The 20,476-nt window shown below is 45.5% G+C and overlaps 2 protein-coding genes across 14 annotated transcripts in view; both read left to right on the top strand.

The window, feature by feature from the left end:
- PLIN2 (perilipin 2) overlaps window positions 1-12,772 on the top strand; it is a 97,806-nt gene extending 85,034 nt beyond the window's left edge. For 6 of the 9 annotated variants that reach the window (XM_046663855.1, XM_046663856.1, XM_046663854.1 and 3 more), the window contains one exon: window positions 12,389-12,770. In XM_046663855.1, the coding sequence (XP_046519811.1) occupies window positions 12,389-12,529 (141 nt within the window). In that variant the 3' untranslated portion in view covers window positions 12,530-12,770. Of the gene's footprint in view, window positions 1-12,388 lie in introns of all 9 variants that reach the window. The other 3 variants (XM_046663851.1, XM_046663850.1, XM_046663858.1) reach the window with 2 other exon arrangements.
- Window positions 12,773-16,925: 4,153 nt separating this feature from the next.
- The window catches only part of HAUS6 (HAUS augmin like complex subunit 6), a 40,022-nt gene continuing 36,471 nt past the window's right edge, over window positions 16,926-20,476 (top strand). For 2 of the 5 annotated variants that reach the window (XR_006889091.1, XM_046664625.1), the window contains exon 1: window positions 16,926-17,330. Coding sequence is in view for 2 of the 5 variants with exons in the window: in XM_046664625.1 (XP_046520581.1) it covers window positions 17,092-17,330 (239 nt within the window). In the remaining 3 variants the exon portion in view is untranslated. The other 3 variants (XM_046664627.1, XM_046664628.1, XM_046664626.1) reach the window with 3 other exon arrangements.

The following is a 20,476-nucleotide window of genomic DNA, read 5'->3' as shown; positions in this document are numbered from 1 at the left end:
ACACCACCACTAGCCCTTGCTTTTTGCCATGAGCTGTGCACACTGGCTGTGGTTTTGTCTGTCTTTGTCTCTCAAATTTGTGGCTACATGCATTTCATTCTGCTGTCAACATATCTCAAAATTTGTGGTGTTCTCGCATAGTAGAGCTTTATTGTTGCATAAACTGGCAGTTTGGGCTTAACAGACTTATTCCCCAAGGAAGACAATTCTTTTGAGGAAAAAAGCTGACTAAGCCTAGCACAGTATCTCACTGGCAGGTTTTTAAACATTTGGCTGCATGAAGGCTGGCATGGTGTGCCTTGAGTGTTCAAGGATTTTTTTTTAAGACCTGAGCTAACATCTGTTGCCAATCTTTTTTTTTTTTTTCTTCTCCCCAAAGCCCCCCCAGTACATAGTTGTATATTCTAGTTGTAAGTGCCTCTGGTTGTGGCATATGGGACACCACCTCGGCATGGCCTGATGAGGGTGCCATGTCCTCGCCCAGGATTCAAACCGGCGAAACCCTGGGCATGCGAGCCTAACCACTCGGCCACAGGGCCAGCCCCTCTCCTATGTTTTAGAAGTTACTGATTCCTGAAAGAAATGGGGTCAACTGGACCCTCACTAGGATAGGCCCAGGTCATATTTTTAGGGCTGGTGAGGTAGAGCCTTCTTGCTCACCATCTAGCTGGTGCAGAGTGGGGTGATCAGGTAGAAAAGCCTGAATAGGAAAATCACACCCTCAGCTGGTGGTGAGGTGGTGAAAGGCGGGCAGCCTGTTGAGTTTGACTGGTGAGATTGCTGAGTAACATATGCATGTTTAGTTGTTAAGACTGTCAGTAAGAGGACTCAGTGAATTGCTAGGAAGGCAGTGGGAAGGGAAAGTGTTTGGAGGAAGTGCGACAGAGTTTCCCAGGATTCTTGCTCCAGCTTAATTTGCTTAAACTGGGCCTGCAGGTTAGAGAGAAATGGGTTCTAACATAATGAAAGGCTTTAAATCTCATGGGGGAGCCTAGTCTTGATGTAGAATAGACCTTCTAGGTTCTTTAGCTTGGTACTGATTTTATGAAAGTGCTATTCGAGAGAGCCATATAAAAGCTGTTAGAACCATATCATAATATGTATATTTTGGGCTAACACTGAAAAAATCTAGTGGATGTATTCATCAGGTAGAGAAAATGTGGATAGGTTGGTAGCTACATTATTATATATATGTAGCTTTATTAAAAAATGACTCAATTCAATATCTGAGTTCCTAATAGTATAAGGCATGAACTCTGCTCTGCTGAGAATGTAAGGTCCAGAAACTGGGAGCTGGCCCGGTGGTGTAGTGGTTAAGTTCATGTGCTCTGCTTCAGTAGCCCTGAGTTTGCAGGTTCAGATCCCTGGCCCAGACCTACACACCGCTCATCAAGCCATGCTGTGGCAGCATGTCACATACAAAATAGAGGAGGATTGGCTACAGATGTCAGTTCAGGGCCAATCTTCCTCACCAAAAAAAAAAAAAGACCAGAAACTGCCCTTAGAGACTTATGGTCTTAGGGGAAAGTTGTAGACAAATATTCAAGTAATAACCTGGTATAGAACACTATTCTTCCCTCATCCTTAATGGCCCCAGGCTAATTTTTAAATTCCCTACCTTTATTACAAAATTAACCTACAAAATATGACACTTCAGCATAAGGCAGTATAGGACTGGCACGGGAACAATTTGGGTTTTAAGTTTTATTGACCAAAGCAAAACAGAACGCTAACTTAGGTGATATTTCCTGTGAGGAGGAAAAAAGGTCTGTCTTCTAGAACTTAAGAAAGTGAGGAAAGTAGTGGATAGGGTTGTTACCTGACATTTTTAAAAAGTAATGAGTAGATTAAATGGTACTTTTGTGTAAAAATCAGTGATGAAGAAATGGTTAGAATTTAAATTACATTTCCATTTCTCTTGGGTATATAGCTAGGAGTGGAATTGCTAGTGGGTCATATGGTCACACTATTTAATTGAGAAACTACCAGACTGTTTTCCAAAGAGGCTGCACCATCTTATGTTCCCACCAGCAGGGTGTGAGGTTCCGATTTCTCCACATCCTCACCAACACTTGGTGTTATCTGTCTTTGATTCTAGCCAACCATTTAAATGGTAACTTAGCGGTAATAAGAGATGTTGAAGAGAGTGAATCAAGCACTTTTCTTTTTTCACTGTCTTTTCTACCCAGGGGAGAGCCCAGGAAAACCCAGCTAAGGAGTTAGCTAACGTATCTAGGAGACTGACTCCCTCATATAAAATGAGGCAGCTCCTCCTAGGGAGCTCCCAGCATGGATGAAACCACGTGCTCTGTCAGGGAGCCTTCCCCTGCCCTCTCTGTCACTGCCAAGGATTATCAACTGGGGAGACTAATAAAATGCAGATTCCTGGGTTCCACCTCCAGGGAATCTGGTAAATGTGGAGGTAGTACCAGGCATCTGTACTTTTTTTTTTTTTTAAGATTAACACCCGAGCTAACAAGTGTTGCCAATCTTTTTTTTTTTTTCTGCTTTTTCTCCCCAAATCCCCCCGCTAAATAGTTATATATTTTAGTTGTGGGTCCTTTTAGCTGTGGCATGTAGGACTCTGCCTCAGCATGGCCTGACGAGCGGTGCCATGTCTGCGCCCAGGATCCGGACCAGCGAAACCCTGGGCTGCCAAAGCAGAGCGCGAACCTAACCACTCGGCCACGGGGCTGGCCCCTGCATTTTTTAAAAGCATCCCTATTTGAAAAAAAAAGCATCATCTCTAGTGATTCAACTGCAGGTAGAATCTGACCACACTTTGAGAAGCATAGGAAACAATGATTCTAACCTGGAACAAAAGTAGGGCTAGGGGCTACCTATAGCCCCTTCTCTCCAAACGAGACCCTGGATGTGGGCTCCATAAAGTGTTTTATTTTATGAAGACCTACTCTTGAGGTACCTGCTCAAATGAATCAAAGACACAGGAGTTAACACTGACTCCTTGAATGTTGTGCGATGGATACCAAGAATCACTTTAACTTTGTTGTGATCAGTGCCAACCTGCTCCCTGGGCTGAGAGTTCTAACCACTTCCACAGACTCTTGTTCAAGCATTTACGGGACAAGAAAGTGGTCCTACTGCAGGGCAAGGATGTGCACTAGCCCACTTAGCTGTACCAAACTGCTCAGTTAAAGGCTAAAGAGAGAGTAAAGCAAAACCGAGATGCTCCTGGCCTAACCTGCAAGCGTATAATCAAGCTGCATATGCAACCTATTATGGATGGTGAGAGGTTTCTGTTAAAATCAAACCCTCAGCAAGGTTAGTCTTGCGGATTTGCTGTTCCAGCTAATCATTACCTCTTGCACGCCCTATAGCTTAGAATTACTTTTATGCAAACAAAAATTTGTTTTTCTTTTCACTTCCTTAGTTCTTCAATACTTATTCTCTAGTGCAAAATAAGTCAGTTTTCCTGATTCTACGTCACGTTTATCAGCACTGCTTGCACACTCACCTTTACCAGCAAGTTAAATTCCCACCGATGGTGTTTTTATTTCTGGAGCAGCCTCACCTCTCCAGGGCCCCCGCCACCACTAGCCTGCCTTTATGCCAACTGGAAAACAGCACCTTGGTCTGCTTTACCCTCCTCCCGGCTCCTCTTCCCGGGTCCAGGCTGCGAGGCGAGGGGGGATTGCCGTTTGTTGCCACCTCCCCCGAGAAGCCAGGTTCTAGTTAGTGAGTCCTTGCTTGGCACATGTTTGCCCCAACTAATGTGAGAGACCGGGCAGAGAGCGCGGGCCGGGGGCAGCGCCGAAGGAGCCTGCCGCGGGAAAGGAGAACCAATGCCTACTGTGACAAGCGTGCGTGCGCGCCGCACACGTCCGGGGCTCCCGAGACAGGGTTGCTCCGGCCGGGGATCCCCGACTCGTCTTCCTGAGCGCCCCGTCCCAGTGTCTCCTCCCCGTGACGCCGAGCCCCGCGAAGCCAGCCTTACCTGCGCGTTGACGGGGGAGCCCTTGCTGGAGGTGAGACTGTCCCCGGCCCGGGGGGCGCTGCTGCAGCCAGACAAGGGCGCCTAGTGGTCGGCATTGAAGCGGGGGATCAGCATGGTCGCGGTTAGTGCCAGCCAGGCCAAGGGCCCGCGGGCCGGGGACAGTCGGAGAGGCGGCGCCGAGCCGTGTGGGAGCGCGGGCACCGCCCCCGGCTGGGTCTCCGCTCCTGGGCCGCCCGCGGCAGACGCGGTCGGCGGATCGGTGCCGCCGCCGCTGCTGCTTTTATAGCGGCATTTGATGAATGAACCCTTCGTCCAACCTGGGCACAACCATCGCGGCGCCGCAGGGGGCTCGCGGCCCCGGACGCTCTCCCGGCCTCCTTGCTGCCTTCGCGCTCTCGCAGCCCCGAGTCCTCCGTCTTTATCTCATGAGCGCTTAGCAATCTGGGTCTTAGGGGTCTCGTGGACGCCCTAAGATGAGGGACTTCGGGAACGGTTCCCCCGACGACTGCAGGGAGCGGCCATGGAAACCTGCTGACGCAGATGTCCTGATACAGACGTCCTGCGTCACGTGTGGGGTGGGCATGGAACCGGCCAGCTGGGCACTAGCACTATTAAGTGCCTTTGGAAGCAGAAGGTCGGGGGCTCCAAAATAAGAGAATATGATAACCTACTTTATCTACGATGCTAGGTATTTTAATTTTAATTTTTTTTGTTTTTAAGGAAAAAGTCGCATTTTCTTTTCTCCACCATATATAGGGATATTATTACTACCTATTCTGCCACACGCCCATCTGGCTGAGCAGTGCAAGATAGGCTGCCGAGAGACCAAAGGAAAGACCCAGAGACAGCCAATGAAGCATAAGGGTTTATTGGGAGTTACCTACAGGGAAGGTCCAGTGGCGGCCCGCTGGACAGCAACGTGCACGCGCTACCACCCCCTGAGAGAAGCTAGCTTAAGTAGGCAGAGGAACGAAGGCTGTGTGCTTGCCAAGGGGGATCGTCCCTGTCTGACCTGCATTCCAAGGTCCAGGGCCCCCCCTGCAGGACCTGTGTGTTCCCTCAAACCGAAAGGGTCTTTGTGTTAACTCTCCCATGAGAAAGCAGCTGGGTTGGCCAAGCTCAGGACTGTTATTGTGAGTGCTGGCACGAAGCCCAGACAAGGACCCTGAAGGACACATGGTCTTAAAGGGGCATGCCGGCCAGTGCCCCTACACTCCAGCCCCCATTTGTCCGTTTGCACTCTACCCCCCATGTGTCCGAATGGCCCTTACAATCTCATCACACCAGTCTTTCGTGGTTTTCCTCCAGCCGTACCCAGAGATGAGCACTGTAACTTGAGACGACAACAGCAATAGAGAGCACAACATGAAAATAAAAGAAGTAGTGAAAAGGCAAGGACACCAAAGAAAACATGTCACCAGGTGAAGGGGAGTAGAAATGGGAAAGTGGGCGACACTCATCCACTCTCACAGGGCTCTCCAGTCAGAGGCGTTGGCAGCTTGGAGACGCCATGGTAACGCCACGAGAAGAGAGAGAAGAGAAAGGCAGCTCGCTGCATACCTAGCAGTTGGAGCAATTTTGTATGCCAGTAATGGTGTGTACCCAGGCAGCGAAAAGGTTGGCAGGCGTTGTCCTAAGGACGAAAAGTAAGATGTTTAGAGAGAACTAAAACAGGGAGTTCATGACCATCCAACAAGACACACCAGAGGGAAAGGATGAAAGTGTCTTGGGGAACTGGAGGTGACACTGTGATATTTTGCTCTAAGCCTGTCCTCCAGGGGGTAAAGAGACCACACCAGCAGGCCCCCCCACCTGCCAGTCCCAGGGCCAAGTGACCATGTGGGTCCCAGTAGGGAGTTTGGTAGTAGAGGCAAAAGCAACTTGTTTTTGAATGTCCATCTGTGGTTGTAGTTTTTCTCTTTGCTTGGCCCTTGTTTATAGATGTAATGTCATATCAGGTTCTTGTGTCAACATCTGACATATACTGGATTGAGTGCATCTCATGTTTATTTAGTAGACATATTGCACTTGCCAGGCATCTCGTTCAGTGGGCTAGGGTCCTGTCTTCTCTCTTTAGTTGTTTGGGCAAGCTGTTTATTTGTTCCATCAGCCCCACGGCCATGGGGTTGTATGGCAAGTGAAAAACCCAATGTATGTCCATCTAATCGGCCCACGTCTGTACCTGGTGGCCAGTACAATGTGTACCCAGGTCACTATTAATGTCCATGGGAACACCATATACAGCACAGAGGTGTCTCAGGCCTTGTTATGGTGGTCTTCTGTGTGGCCCTCTTGCTGCAGTATGCCTGCAGCAGTCCTGTAGACATGTCCACACAAGTGAGAGCATACCGGCTGCCATCAGAAAGAGGCAAGGGGCTGATGTAGTCCACTTGCCAGTGCTGAGCGGGCTGGTTGCTTCTGGCAATGTGGCCTATGTCCAGGAGAATGGCCCAGGGTCTCTGCAAGGAAAAGGAGAGCACACCTGACAGACCTGCAGCATATTAGCATAGCACAAGTGGAGGCCCCAGGCCTTGGCAATAGCCCATAGGGTCCTTTGTGCTTTGTGTCCAGTCTTTTTGTGTCGCCACTTTGTCACTCTTTTGGCTGGCACTTCTTCCAGGAGACGAATCTGAGCTAACTCGTTTGTTTGTTCGTTCCCTGGTGGCTTTGTCACCCGATGTGCAGACGCATGGTACACTTATCAGCATTCCCCGGAGCCCCTGTCAGAAACCATCCTAGAGTTCTGCCCCTAACAATGGGTAACAATTAATAGTCCACTTTTGTTGTGCCCATTGTGTCATCCACAGGGTGAGCCCCTTTCCACAGTTGGGACTGGAAGCCAAAGGGCACTCACTTATTGCCTTGCCTCTGCCAGAGACCCCATCCAAACCTCTCTGGGTAACTGGAAACGTCTAATACACACAGTCGTCCTTGCGTTAAAACACTCAAGGACTGGATATGTTTCACTGTTATTTTGGCTTGGGTGAAGGCCTCCTGCTTGGTGGTCCCCTAGTCCCAGATAATACCCTTTTCCACCAACTTGTAAAGAGGACAGACAGCCTATCTTATCTATAACAGTAGCAGGAACCACTTTTGTCTTACTCGACCAGATAACACCCAAGTATTTGACAGATAAGCCAGACTCTTGTACTTTGTTGTTGTTTCCTACCCATCCTCATTGGTATAGGTGGGCGACAAGGGAGCAGGAAGTTTCTCGAAGGTCTGAAAAAGACTCAGAGGTTAACACGACACCATCAATATAATGAAACAAGGCAACCTCAGGGGGTTTTGTCCACCCGGCAGTGTTATAGAAGCATTGCCGCAGGGTGGAGTGAGAAGTGATGGAAGTCATTTTGCTCATTTCTACTCTTCTCCTCCTGTAGACCAATACATTGTTATTTTCACATGTAGCCTCTGGTCGCCTGATACCCAAGCCGCCTATAAGGTATTGCAGGAGTGAGTCAAGGTCCTTTGGCCCCCTAGTGGGGGGTGGGGCTAGGGTGTCCTAGGCTGTCACTGGGGGTGCTGTTAAAGCCAACCAGAACAGCCTTTGGTTGTTGATCACTTTGTTCTGGAGAGATGCTTGCTGCTCCCCAGGCTATGGCAGTCGCTCTCTCTACCCTTTGCTCAGCCTCAGTCGTGCCGCTGCCAGAGGGGTGGGGAGTCCCGGCCACCAGCCACTTGCACTGGTGCCAGCTGGCTGGACCATGCATTCACCCGTTCTCCCTCCCACTGCAGGCACTTTCTGCCCCCTGCCGGCCGGTTGCGCTCCTAACCTGCCCTTGTTCCTGTGCACACACTGGAGCCAGCGGCTATTCTTGTGACTGCCTTACTTTTGACTTTGAAATTTACTTATTTTAATCTCAGCCAACTTGACCATATACAAAACTCTTTAGGGCTTTGCTTCCATAAACCATAAACCCTTTGTTACTTAACGTTTTACATTCAGAATTTGTTCTATGTCTTTTTGAGTTTTTTTAGAACTTTAGGACAAATTTATCTTTTTAACAAAATAAAAATATCTCTAATTTTATACCTTTTTTACTGAAAACATACATTTTGCTTTTTTTGTGTAGCGACTTTCTAGAAATATGTGCTTTCTCGTAGAAAATTCCTCAGCATGTACAAAACACGTTTATCAATAAAATCAAGCATCTTTTAGTGAATTTGAGATAAGAAACCAGAGGCAGACAAGTCTATGCTTAGTAATTAATTTTTAATATTTTATCTTGTTTGGAAAATGACCTAGATACTTAATTTTTATCACTTAATTTAGCACAACTCTAAAGTTTCAAGTTACCAAAAAGATTCTGGAAGCTGTTTTTTAAGCATTTATACCATAAAACATAATTATTATACCCGAAAACTCTTACCCATTTTTATTTAAATCATTTGTTCCCAACAGTTATGTTTAGATTACTCACAAAAACTTCATGTGACATTGACGCAGTTAGCCATCAACTCAGGTTGTTTAAAGTACATACGCAATAACACGTAATTATTGTTAAGAAGAATCCCCCGCCCTGATTTTCATCCCTTTTACATCTATTTAGTTCACTTGTTCCCCACTCCCACCAGTTGTGTGGCAGTGTAATCCCTCGTGGTGGAATGCATATGGCAGACAGGCGGAGGCAGGTCTGTGGGATCTACCCCCGCGGGTCGGGGCTGGTCAGTCCTCTATCCTCTCAACAGGCTCCCAGGAACAGACTTGGTAGTTTCAACTTGAACCAGCTATGCTTCTCTTTCTAATTTTAATTTCTCTTGTAGCTGCCTCACCTTCACCTTAGCTTCCATTTTGGCTTCTGCTGCTCAGCAGCGGCTACCGCCTGGGCTTCTGATTTCTTTCTCTCATCATTCATCATGCCCAGGACTTCCCCTGCCTTCATTGCAAGCCTTCCTATGGTGGAAAGGGGCTACCCCACAGCTGTAGCAATGGCCTAGGCTTCTCGCATGCCCAGGACTTTCCCCTAGGCCCTTTGGCATTTTCGGGGCATCCCCGTTCTCATGCAGTGGGCTCCACCCATCAAGGATGGTGGTGACCGGCCCTCACAGGGAGGACACCAGCCAACCCAGGATTACCCTCGTGGATTTCCCCTTCCCATCACCCATAGTCTCAGCGTTCAAGTGGTTTTCTTTGGTCTCCTGGCTGGCTTGCTGCCAAGTGTTCTGCCATATGCCCATCTGGGTGAGCAGTGTGGGATACGTTGCCAAGAGACCAAAGGAAAGACCTAGAGACAGTGAATGAGACATATGGGTTTATTGGGGAGTTACTTACAGGGAAGGTCCAGTGGCAGCCGGCTGGACAGGAAATGTGCACTTGCTACTACCCCCTGAGAGAAGCTGGCTTAAGTAGGCAGAGGAACAAAGGCTGTGGGCTTGCTAAGGGGGATTGTGCCTGTACAACTTGCATTCCAAGGACCAGAGACCACCCCCCCAGAGAGCCCACATGTTCCCTCAGACAATGAGGGTTTTGTGCTAACTCTCCCACCAGAAAGCAGCTGGGTTGGCCAAGCCCAGGACTGTTATCATAGTGAGTGCTGGAACGAAGTTCAGACAAGGAGCCTCAAGGACACATGGTCTTAAAGGGGCATGCCAGCTAGTGCCCCTACACTGTCAAATCCCTGAGACACCAGTCAATAAACATTGTGCAGAACCTCCCTGCAAAAAAAAAAAGAAAAGAAAATATCACCTTATCCTCAACATGTGTAGTGCCATCTTCTTTGGGAAAGTTGCCATGATAAATATGCAAATCAATGAAGCCTATGATATGAAACATGCCCCCTGTGGTTGTATGGGAAACAACCTGCAGAAAGTACACAGAGTGCTGGGAATCCTAGCATAGTCACTTGGTGTTCTTGAAAAGAGTGTATTGCTGGTTTCCTGTCCTTTCAGGGAGGGACTATGGCTGTCTCATTAACTTCATAGTAAGCATCTGATTCTGAGTTTGGCCTCCATCCCAGATGGGCATTCGCAGCAAGAGGCTCCTTACACTCCTTCCATGGTCCAAACTATATTTGTTCATGTCAATGAAAAAGGGATTTATTTTATAAATCTGTGAAATGATTTCTCCTCTGCCACATTTCTAAAAACCCCATGAAGATGGTCAGGCACAACCACTGCATTTCAAATTAAATTCACCATGGAAACTTGATAGACTGTGGCTACCTCTTAACTGCCCTGTTTGCCCCTGTTCCCTGCATAGTCCTCAAGTGGGCTTTCGTGATAGCCAAGAACTTAGGGGAAATGAGACCCTCTGGATCATTCTGGATGTATGGAAGGTGAATTATTCTTACAGCTCTCCTAAATCATCTCTGGGACTGCTAGAGGTAGGACTTTTTTGGTGGTGGTGGAACTTTTCTCCTAAATCTCTGAGCGTGAGATCTCCAAAATTCTGCAAAGAACTCTGCTTTAGGCCAACAGTTACTTGGCCTGCAGGTGACTTTGGCAGTTTTGTGCGTGTGTGGTGGTATTTAAGGAACTAATGAGAATAAAAGCTACAATCTATTGAGCACCTTTCAAAAGCTTGGCTCCTACTACCTTTATTCTTCACCTGCAACCCAATCAATTAGGTATTTTCCCCACTTGAGAGATGAAGAAACATGTTACAAAGGGGTAGGTGGCAGGGTAGGGATTTAGCCAATATCTGATGTGCCTGCCTGAGGTCAGAGCACATGTATTTTTTCTGTTCTAGCACACCAGTCCTCTGACAGGAGAAAACTGCAGCTTGCTTCCTGTTTGGGGCCCAGAAAATCCCTCTGCCTATGCCTTCTTGTGGTGTAGCTTCTTGTTATATTTTCCATTTATTAAAAACAAAGTGATATTGGATGTTAAAATGTACATTTAATTAAACAGAAGAGACTGCCAAGCAAAGTATACCTTTTAACCTAAGAAGGCTAAGATTGCAATAGTTGGTTGGCTTGCCTGGCTGATGCGCTGAATTAATTTGTATGAGCATGGCTGGCTTTTGTGGATGTCAGGTTGATTACAATCTTTGCAAAGTGAATATTCAGAAATAGCTAGAATGCAGTTTGATCTCCCCTAACTGAAAGCCTCAGGAACAAATGGTGGAAGTCTGCACCTCAGACCAGACAGTCTTCTGAGCAGCTGGGTCCTTAGGGAGAAGTGCAATAAGGGCCACAAAGAGCCAGGTAGGGGTCCAGTGAACAAAACAAGATTCTCCCTTCTTGTCTTTTTTTTTCCTGTATTTAAAAATTGTGGTAAAATATACATAGCATCAAATTTACCATTTTAGCCATTCTTAAGTGTACAATTCACTGGCATTAATTACATTCACAATATTGTGCAAGCATCACCACTATTGGTTTCCAGAACTTTATCATCATCCCAAGCATAAACACTGTACCCATTAAACAATAACTCCTCATTCTGCCTCCCCTTCTGTCTGTTTTTTTGGTGGATTTCTTTTGTTGTTGGTGGTGGTGGTTTTGCCTCTGTCGGGTAATCAGCTAATTTTTTTTCTCTGCCATCAAGATTCCAGCCTTTAGTAATTTCTTATACCTCACTAATTCCCTACTTTTAATCTGCTGTTGACTAAGAGACATTACTTAGTTTATCAAAATTGTGTGTAAGAGTTCATAGAACTTCTTATCCCTAAAAGCCTTTCTTATGCAGAGAAGAACTAGGACTTCATGATGGCTATTCAACTATTAAATGACCTTTTGCTTCCTCAGTTTCTAGACATTTCCCCAAGGGTTTATGTTATTGGAAGTCAGACTTATGGAAAAGTAGAGTATTATTGTTTGTCTGTTTGTTTGTTTGAGGAAGATTAGCCCTGAGCTAACTACTGCCAATCCTCCTCATTTTGCTGAGGAAGACTGGCCCTGAGCTAACATCCATGCCTATCCTCCTCTACTTTATATGTGGGACGCCTGCCACAGCAAGCATGGCTTTTGCCAAGCGGTGCCATGTCTGCACCCGGGATCCAAACCAGCGAACCCCGGGCCGCCAAGAAACGGAATGTGCAAACTTAACCACTGCACCACCGGGCTGGCCCCAGTATTATTGTTTTTAAGAGAAAAATAGATTAACAGATGAATAACCAGAAATGCTTTATATTTTGTACTTTAAAAAAAGCTTTCGGACCGGCTCCGTGGCCGAGTGGTTAAGTTCGCCCGCTCCGCTGCGGCGGCCCAGGGTTCGGATCCTGGGGGAGGACATGGCACCGCTCGTCAGGCCACGTTGAGGCTTTGGGGAGGGGAAAAAAAGAGAGAGAGAGGAAGACTGGCAACAGACGTTAGCTCAGGGTGAATCTTTCCTAGCAAAATAAAACTACAAACATCTTGTCAAAAAGCATAGCTATGGACAAAGGAAGGTTCATCGACGTGAAGTAATGAATGTCTTCATGAGTTCTTCTGGACCTGACAGCTCACGCCATTAGTGTTTGTTTTAATATCCAGGATTCTTCTTTTACAGGTATTTGATTTCACTTCCATAGACTTGGCATCTGAGACTGATGAAATTCCAGATGTTATCGCTTTGGCAGAGGAGGATGGATCAGACCATTCACATGCTAATCGCCCTGAGTCCTCTCAGGGCAAAACGTTGAATAACTAACAAGAAAATACTCCTTTCGACTGAATGCACAATTTGTATCCCATTGAACTTCATATTTACTCATGTGTTTATTCCTATGGCTTTGGGGATTAAACTATTGGGGATTAATCTATTTTTTGGCTATTTGGTCTTAATTGTAATGGATCTCTGATTGATCTAAACTTTTATAAGAGATCCTAGCTCTGTATCATATATCATTTTATACAGTTCTTCAAAGTTTAATCATTGAAATACCTTTAATAAAAACTGTGCTGTAAAATCTTGAATCAGAGTGATTTCTTTTTACCACTGCAGTGAATATATATATATTTATTATTATTATTATTTTCCTCCTCCCAGGATTCATTCCTGCTGCTTCTGGTAATAGTACCCTTGTGTCTTGGAGGGGGCTCTCAGTGGGTCTGCTGGTCAAGGTTTGTTCACTTTCCCCTAGCCTAGTGGTGGGCATATGACTGAAAACAGGTCAACTGGGAAGAAGCATATTATGAGGGGTAATGGCTCAGACTCCGGTTCTAATTGTGGCTCTGCCACTTACTATCTGTGGGACTTAAAACAAGTTACTTAATTTCTCTATGCCTCAATTTCCTTGTCAGTAAAATGGAGATAATAGTAGGTTTGTTGTGGAGAATAAATAAATTAACAATTGTGGAAAGCTTAGAGCAATGCTTGGCACAGAGCAGCATCAAATAAGTATTAGTGAGGTAAATTGTAGAAACAATGGGCAACCTGGTGGCGATGAGCACCCCTAAAGGCCAGACTGTAGTTTTGAAATACCTCTCCCATTAAAAGAAACAGGGCTTCTTGGGAAAATGGCTGATTCCAGGTCTGAGGCAGGAAATGTACAAAATGAGTCTTGAACTTATTGCTATTCCAGATAGCAAGGGAGCAAATTTGAAGAGGTTCCCATTGACCAAAGGTGGGACAATTTGAACTTCAATAAGAATAATAATTTCAATAGATTGAACCCCATCAAATATCCAAATATATTATTTTATATATAAACAACCTAATTGGTCAAGTTTAGGAGATGATAGCAAACTAATTCATTATCTTGAAAACTGGTAAATAAAGGGACAGAACCAATAATGTATCCTTCCTTATATCATTTATGATGAGGATCAAGGCTGCCCCAGGGAGAGAAGCCCAAGGCGTCCTGCCCTACATGCTGATCTATATCATCCTCGGGAAGCATAGCACGTCCTGATTTAATCCGATCTGATTCTTATCTAAAGTTACAGGACCACCCAATAACCAGACTCCACCTGCACTGATACCATTTTAATGATTTTTTCATGATCTTTCCTTTGTCTTGTAAAGAAATAATTCACATACTTTTGCCTTATAAATTTGCTCTAACTCTCAACACACTGCAGCTCTTTCTGCCCATGGGTCCTGTCCCCATGCCTGCAGCTCTTCACTGCCCATGGGTCCTGTCCCCATGCCTGCAGCTCTTCACTGCCCATGGGTCCTGCCCCCATGCTACTCCATGCTATTCTCTGAGTAAAAGAGCATTACTGCCAGACCTTGAGAGTCCAAGAAATCTTTCTTTCGACTCCTCGACTCACCGAGCCCACATCAATTACCGCTAGGTAAACAAATAGTAAATGAGGGAAATCTTGTCTCTTAAAAGTATTGCCACTATCAAAAGAAAAAGAAATGGTATCTTAGTCAGTTTGGACTGTTGTAACAAATTACCTTAGACTGAATGGTTTAAACAACAAACGTTTAGGAGCTGGCCCCATGGCCGAATGGTTAAGTTCATGCGCTCCGCTTTGGCGGCCCAGGGTTTCGCAGGTTTGAATCCTGGGCAAGGACATGGCACTGCTCATCAGACCACACTGAGGCAGCGTCTCACATACCACAACTAGAAGGAGACACAACTAAAATGTACAACTATGTATTGGGGGGATTTGGGGAGAAAAAGCAGAAAAAAAAAAGATTGGCAACAGTTGTTAGCTCAGGTGCCAATCTTTAAAAATAAAACAAACAACAAATGTTTACTTCTCGCAGTTCTGGAGGCTGGAAGTTTGAGATCAGGGTGCCAGTACTGTTGGGTTTTGGTGAGGGCCCCTTTCCAGGTTGCAGAGTCCACTTCTCTTTGTATATTTACATGTATATTTAGTTTCTTGTGACTAATACCATTCATTAGGGCTCCGCCCTTAGGCCCTCGAGTAACTCTAATTACCTCTCAAAGACCTCACCTTCTAATACTATTACACTGAGGATTAGGGTTTCAACATATGAATTTGGGGTGAGGTCCATAACAAATAATAAAGTCCATAACAAATAATAAATTAGAATATCAACATTTTGCAATCCCCAGTGAATTAATGGATCTAGGCATTTAGCATCAATGCATCAATGGCGTAAATAGAGATGTACTGCCTGATGAAAGAGCATACACTAATAATCATCCAGTCTTGCCAAACGGATCACACCTGAGTCTGATCAAGCCTCTGGTTCCAGCTGCCAATTTGAAGGAACTACAGAGGACAGGGACAGTGGGACATTTTGATCTGCTTCATGAGGATGCAATCAGTAAAACCCAGACAATAGGAAATACTCAGGTCCCAGTTCTTCAACAGATAAACTGTAAGAAAAAAGGCGGGGTGGAGAAAAACCTGTATATTAAAATATATTATTTAAAAAAACAAACCCAAGAAAGGCTTTAAAAAAAAAAAAAAGACAAGACAAATATAAAAAGGGCAAGACTAAACTGTAGTGTCCAGGGAAGCACACTTGGGTGGTAAAACTGCAAGACAACACAAGGAAGTGATTATGATAAAAGTGAGAATGGTGGCTACCTTTTGGGAAAGGAAGGTTTTCTGGGTGAACCTTATTCTCTAGACTTTCCATTCTTTATTTATGCTACTCACGACCCATCTAATAAAACTCCACCAGAGTCAGTTTTGCTGCTTTTAACCAAAGAATGCTAAATGATACAAGTGGCTTGGGCAAGTTACCATTAGCAGTGAGGTGGGTATAGGTAACTTTTTGGAGAAATTTTGATGTAATAAGAAAAGGCATTGGGGTCAAAGGATTTTTTTTTTAAACGATGGAAGGTATTACAGCATGTTTGTACACTGATGGGAAGAATTGAAGACGCAGGAGAAAGTACAGAACAAATGCTGGGGTAAACTCTTTGAGTAGGAGAAAAGGAATATGATCCATTGAATAAGTGAAAGGACTGGTCTTAGGTTAGCACACTTTGATTCACTCAGATTAACAAGAGAGAGGGAACACTATATGGACAAAGATATGGGCAGGTTGGTAAACTGTTGACGGAAGTTCTTTTCTGGAAGCATCTATTAACTAACAACAAAGGACATCACTGAGAGTGAAGAGGGGAAAGGGGGTATCAGAAGTTTAAGGGAGGGAAGAAGGTATATATAACTGTGTGGAAAATGAGATTTGGGAAAAACAGTAGGGTGGAGAGGGCAGGCCTAAGAGCCCACTTGAGTTGTCATGAATTTTGAGAGACGCCAGGCATCATAATTGCTTTTAGCTACTAAGCTGCAGGTGTGGAGTAGGCAGAGAAGTGAATTTAATAGGAATTTGGGATCTGCCAGATAAATCTGGCAAAGAGAGAAAGGGGTTAGGGAGCTGAGAAGAGGTCACAGAACTGAGAGGTCAGGGCATTGGGAAGGTCACCTACATGGTTATTGAAAGCACCAAAAATTAACCCATGAGAGAAAGAGAATTAAGTGCTAAATATTTTCAGAACGAGGTCCAGCAACCCGGAGATCTTACACATGACCTCCACAAGGAAGATTTGTGGGTGACAGCATAAATTTCAAAGGAGCTGATGGTTTTAGTGAGGCAACAATTGCCAGGGGTGGCAAGGAGAAATAAGTGGAGCATCCACCCCATTTCCAGGCCCTGTTGTATTTGGGGTGGGGGAGAGAAAACAATCAATTGAGAGCGCAGCAGGCGGACGCTGTATGTTTAGAGGAGGGCCAGATTTCAGTTAGAGCAAGAAGATGAAAGGAACATTCAGCATTAGAGGGCATAGAAGATTTTACTAATAATCGACTGGTGGCTCGGAGGGTAGGTGACTTGCTCAGGGTCACACAGCTAGTGAAAACAGCTGAGGATGGAACACAGTGCTTTTTCTACTACACGGAGCCACAGTCCTCGATCTATGTTTTTTTTCTGACGTAACACGCCTATGCGAACAAAAGGAACCAAGAAGACCAGGGATCAGAAGCCGCGAAACCAGAAGGACGCCGCAACCTACAGCTCGCGGTTACGCAAGCGCAAAAAAGTTCGCTGGTCCCGCAACGCTCTGTGGGTCTTGTAGTTTGTCGACAGGACCTGACAGGAAGCGACTGAGAGAAGGGCGCATTGCATGGCGGGAGATATAGTCCGCGGTGGAAGTCCCGCCTCCTCCAGAAGCCGGGTGGTGCCGGCGCGTCCCGCTCTTCCGGAAGCGCGGGAGTCTTGGTTTGCGGTGGCTTGGCTTAGGCAGCTGTGCCGTGCTACTGTTAGAGCCTCCATTTCGCTCAGAATTGCGGCCATGTGAGGCGAAATGGCTCCGGACGAGAGAGAAGCAGGCGGTGGCAATGGAGGGGCCGCCGCGACCCCAGACTGCCCGTAGGGAGGGAGTCCGAGGGCCCTCGGAGGCGTTGGGGCCTGCGCTTTCTTCCTTTGCAGGGACATTGCCGACCGCGAAGATGAGCTCGGCCTGGGTCACCTCTTTCGAGAAGGAGCATCTTTGGAGGTATCTGCTGGCGCTCGGCTTCGAGCCAGGCCCGGCGACCATTGCCTGCGGAAAGATCGTGTCGCACACGCACCTCGGAGTGTAAGGAGGCCGGGGCGGGGCGCGGGGGAGGCCGCGCTTGGACTCACTGGGTTGACCCGCCCTTTCGCGGACCTCGCGGGTTGATGAACCAAGTCGTCGACCAGTTACTGTGTGTCAGCCACTGGCCACAAAGTCCCTGCTCCCAGTGGCTTCCAGCCTGGTGGCAGAGACTATCAACTGCGGAACCGTGCCGGGAACGCTTTGTAGGAGAGTGGAGTCAGCACTCGGGCCAAACTGGAGGGCAGCTTAATCCTGCTTTAGTGGTGAAGCCGGGAAGCCGGGTGGTGTGGAAAGTCGAGCGGCAGGGGTGGGGGGCGAGTTGGTAGTGGAAGGATGTAGGAACGGTATGTGCAAACGCCTTTAGGACTCGAGAGCTTTCCAAGGTGGTTGCTTGTTAGTTTATAATTTTTACCCTTTTGAATTAGCAAACTAAGGTATGCCACAGTTTGCAAAAAAACGGAGAAGGCTATTAAGATGAAAAGTAAAAGCTCCTTCCCTACTTTGCCACTAATGTTATAGTTATGATAATAAATCTAAATATTTTGTTTATATATCTATGTCTTATCAACTTGAGACAGTCGCTATTATCTTTCTCCCTATGGGCCAGGACAAATTTGGGATACATAGGGTATCTCCTGTTCTCCTCACTCTTGTTGACTTTTGAAATTATGTGATTTCAGTTCTTCTAGTGGCAGTATTTTAATAATGTGCTTAGACCTCTATTTCTTGATGCATCAGTCTCAAAGGTATCCCTTGATTCCCCACTATGTGATTTCAGAGAGAAGATAGCTATTATTTATAAGATGATTAATTATCTCACCTGTGCTTCCCTACCCTCCTCTGCCCTCCTCTCCCTCTTGACTTTTTTCAGCTGTATTATGACTGGTTTACTGTTAAGGTTTAGAGCTGTGATTAAGTTTTGTTTGGTAATTATTTGTTTAGAAGTTACTGCTGTTTACATGGATAAGCAAGTTGTCTAGAAGTCTATTCTGAAAGTTGACTACCAGTGGATAGCATTTATCAGGCTATGATTATTATTAATAAATACTTCATCTATCTCACATGGTTTGAGGACCACAGCACAGTCTCATTTTCTCTGTACTGGCAGAGAAGCTTAAAAGCTTCTCCAGGCCTCCACTGAGGATGGTTCCCATTGCCACTGCATCCTTCTCTCCAGCGTGTTAGCAATCTTGGTTTTCTCTAGTTTATCCAATTGTAATCTGCTTTCTGCCTTTGAAAATTAGTTAAAATCTGTCAAGTCCTGGCCCAGTGATGGACCATGTCCACCTTTAGATGTCTTTAGAGTCATTTTGGTGGGTTCTTGGGAGGGATCCACCATTTGAAACAGATGTCCACTTTGAATGCTTCGAGCGTGAATGTGGCATCAAATTTACTTAAAAGAAATATTTTTATTTCATTTTATTAATTTTTTTTGCTGAGGAAGATTCGCCCTGAGCTAACATCCATTGCCAATCCTCCTCTTTTGTTTGAGGAAGATTCACCTTGAGCTAACATCTGTTGCAAATCTTCCTCTGTTTTGTTTGTGGGCCGCTGCCACAGTGTGGCCACTGACCAGTGGTGTAGGTTCTTACCCAGGAACCAAACCTGGGCCACTGAAGCAGAGCGCACCAAACTTAACCACTAGGCCATTGGGGCTGGCCCAAAATATTTTTATTTTTTGTTCATTTATATTTATATATGGTAAAATTCATTCTTTTTTTTTAAAGATTTTATTTTTTTCCTTTTTCTCCCCAAAGCCCCCCGGTACATAGTTGTATATTCTTCGTTGTGGGTTCTTCTAGTTGTGGCATGTGGGATGCTGCCTCAGCGTGGTTTGATGAGCAGTGCCATGTCCGTGCCCAAGATTCGAACCAACGAAACACTGGGCCATCTGCAGTGGAGCACGGGAACTTAACCACTCAGCCACGGGGCCAGCCCCTAAAATTCATTCTTTTTGGTGTGGAGTTGTGTGAGTTTCTAGCTTCTATGAGCATGTAGGTGTGTTACCACTTTTCTTATAAAGTTAAACATATGCCTAACATATAATCCAGCAGTTGCATTCCTAGGTATTTTGCCCAGAAGATTTGCATTTTGGAAACATCATTCTGTTTGCATTACAGAGATTGGATTAGAGGGGGAATTGGGGCGTTGCAGTAAGGTGGCAGTGGGAGTGGAAAGAAAAGGTGATTCATTCATTTGTTTATACAGCAAATGGTAACTGAACACGGTATTGGACCTGGGTATATCATGGTGAACAGAATAGACATAAACTTCTTCCTTACAGAATTTTAGTTTAGCAAGTGAATAAACTTTCAACAAACGTCTTATTAAAAATTGTGTCAAAGAAGAGAACCGGATACTATGTGAAATAGTAACAGACTGGAGAGATGATAAGGAGGTAGGAACTTCATTTGTACTTTTGAGGAATAAGAACATTCCAAGGACAAAGTTGTTTGACATTTGGATAAGCATGGGAACATTAATGTTAACTCTTCCCACTCCCCCCCCACCTCGAGAAAGTAGCTTTGTAGGTTCACACCTATTTGTCGTGCATTCCAGTGCCTCACAGCCCCTTTTTAATAGCCTAACTCCTAACCTTTCTTTTTGGAGTCTGAAAACAAGGAATCACCCAAGTGAGATACCCCTTCAGATCATTGTTGAAAATGTGTTAAATGTGGGAATATCTCAGATCTCTGTTCTAAAAGTTAAAGACAGGGGGTGAGGAGCAGACATGGAGCGGAGAGCAGTGGCTGATGACCCTGGCCAAGTGGCGCCATGCCACCTCATGTTAACTCTTTTTTTTTTTTTTTTCTGCTTTATCTCCCCAAATCCCCCTGGTATATAGTTGTATATCTCAGTTGCAGGTCCTTCTAGTTGTGGCATGTGGGATGCCGCCTCAGTATGGCCTGATGAGCGGTGCCAGGTCCGTACCCAGGATCCAAACCAGCAAAACCCTGGGCCGCTGCAGTGGAGCTCCAGAACTCAACCACTCAGTCACGGGCCGGCCCCCATCATGTTAACTCTTGATTCCTTGTAGCTGTGTCACGTTTCTTATAAGATTTAGTTTTTTTTTTTTTTTTTACATATTGTATTTTTTAGGCTTTGTCTTGATTAGTTAGAGAAATCAGGACAATAAAGACTCTAAG

The sequence above is a fragment of the Equus quagga genome, chromosome 6 (genome assembly GCF_021613505.1).
Source record: "Equus quagga isolate Etosha38 chromosome 6, UCLA_HA_Equagga_1.0, whole genome shotgun sequence".
Taxonomy (NCBI): domain Eukaryota; kingdom Metazoa; phylum Chordata; class Mammalia; order Perissodactyla; family Equidae; genus Equus; species Equus quagga.
This window is presented reverse-complemented; position numbering and strand designations above follow the sequence as displayed.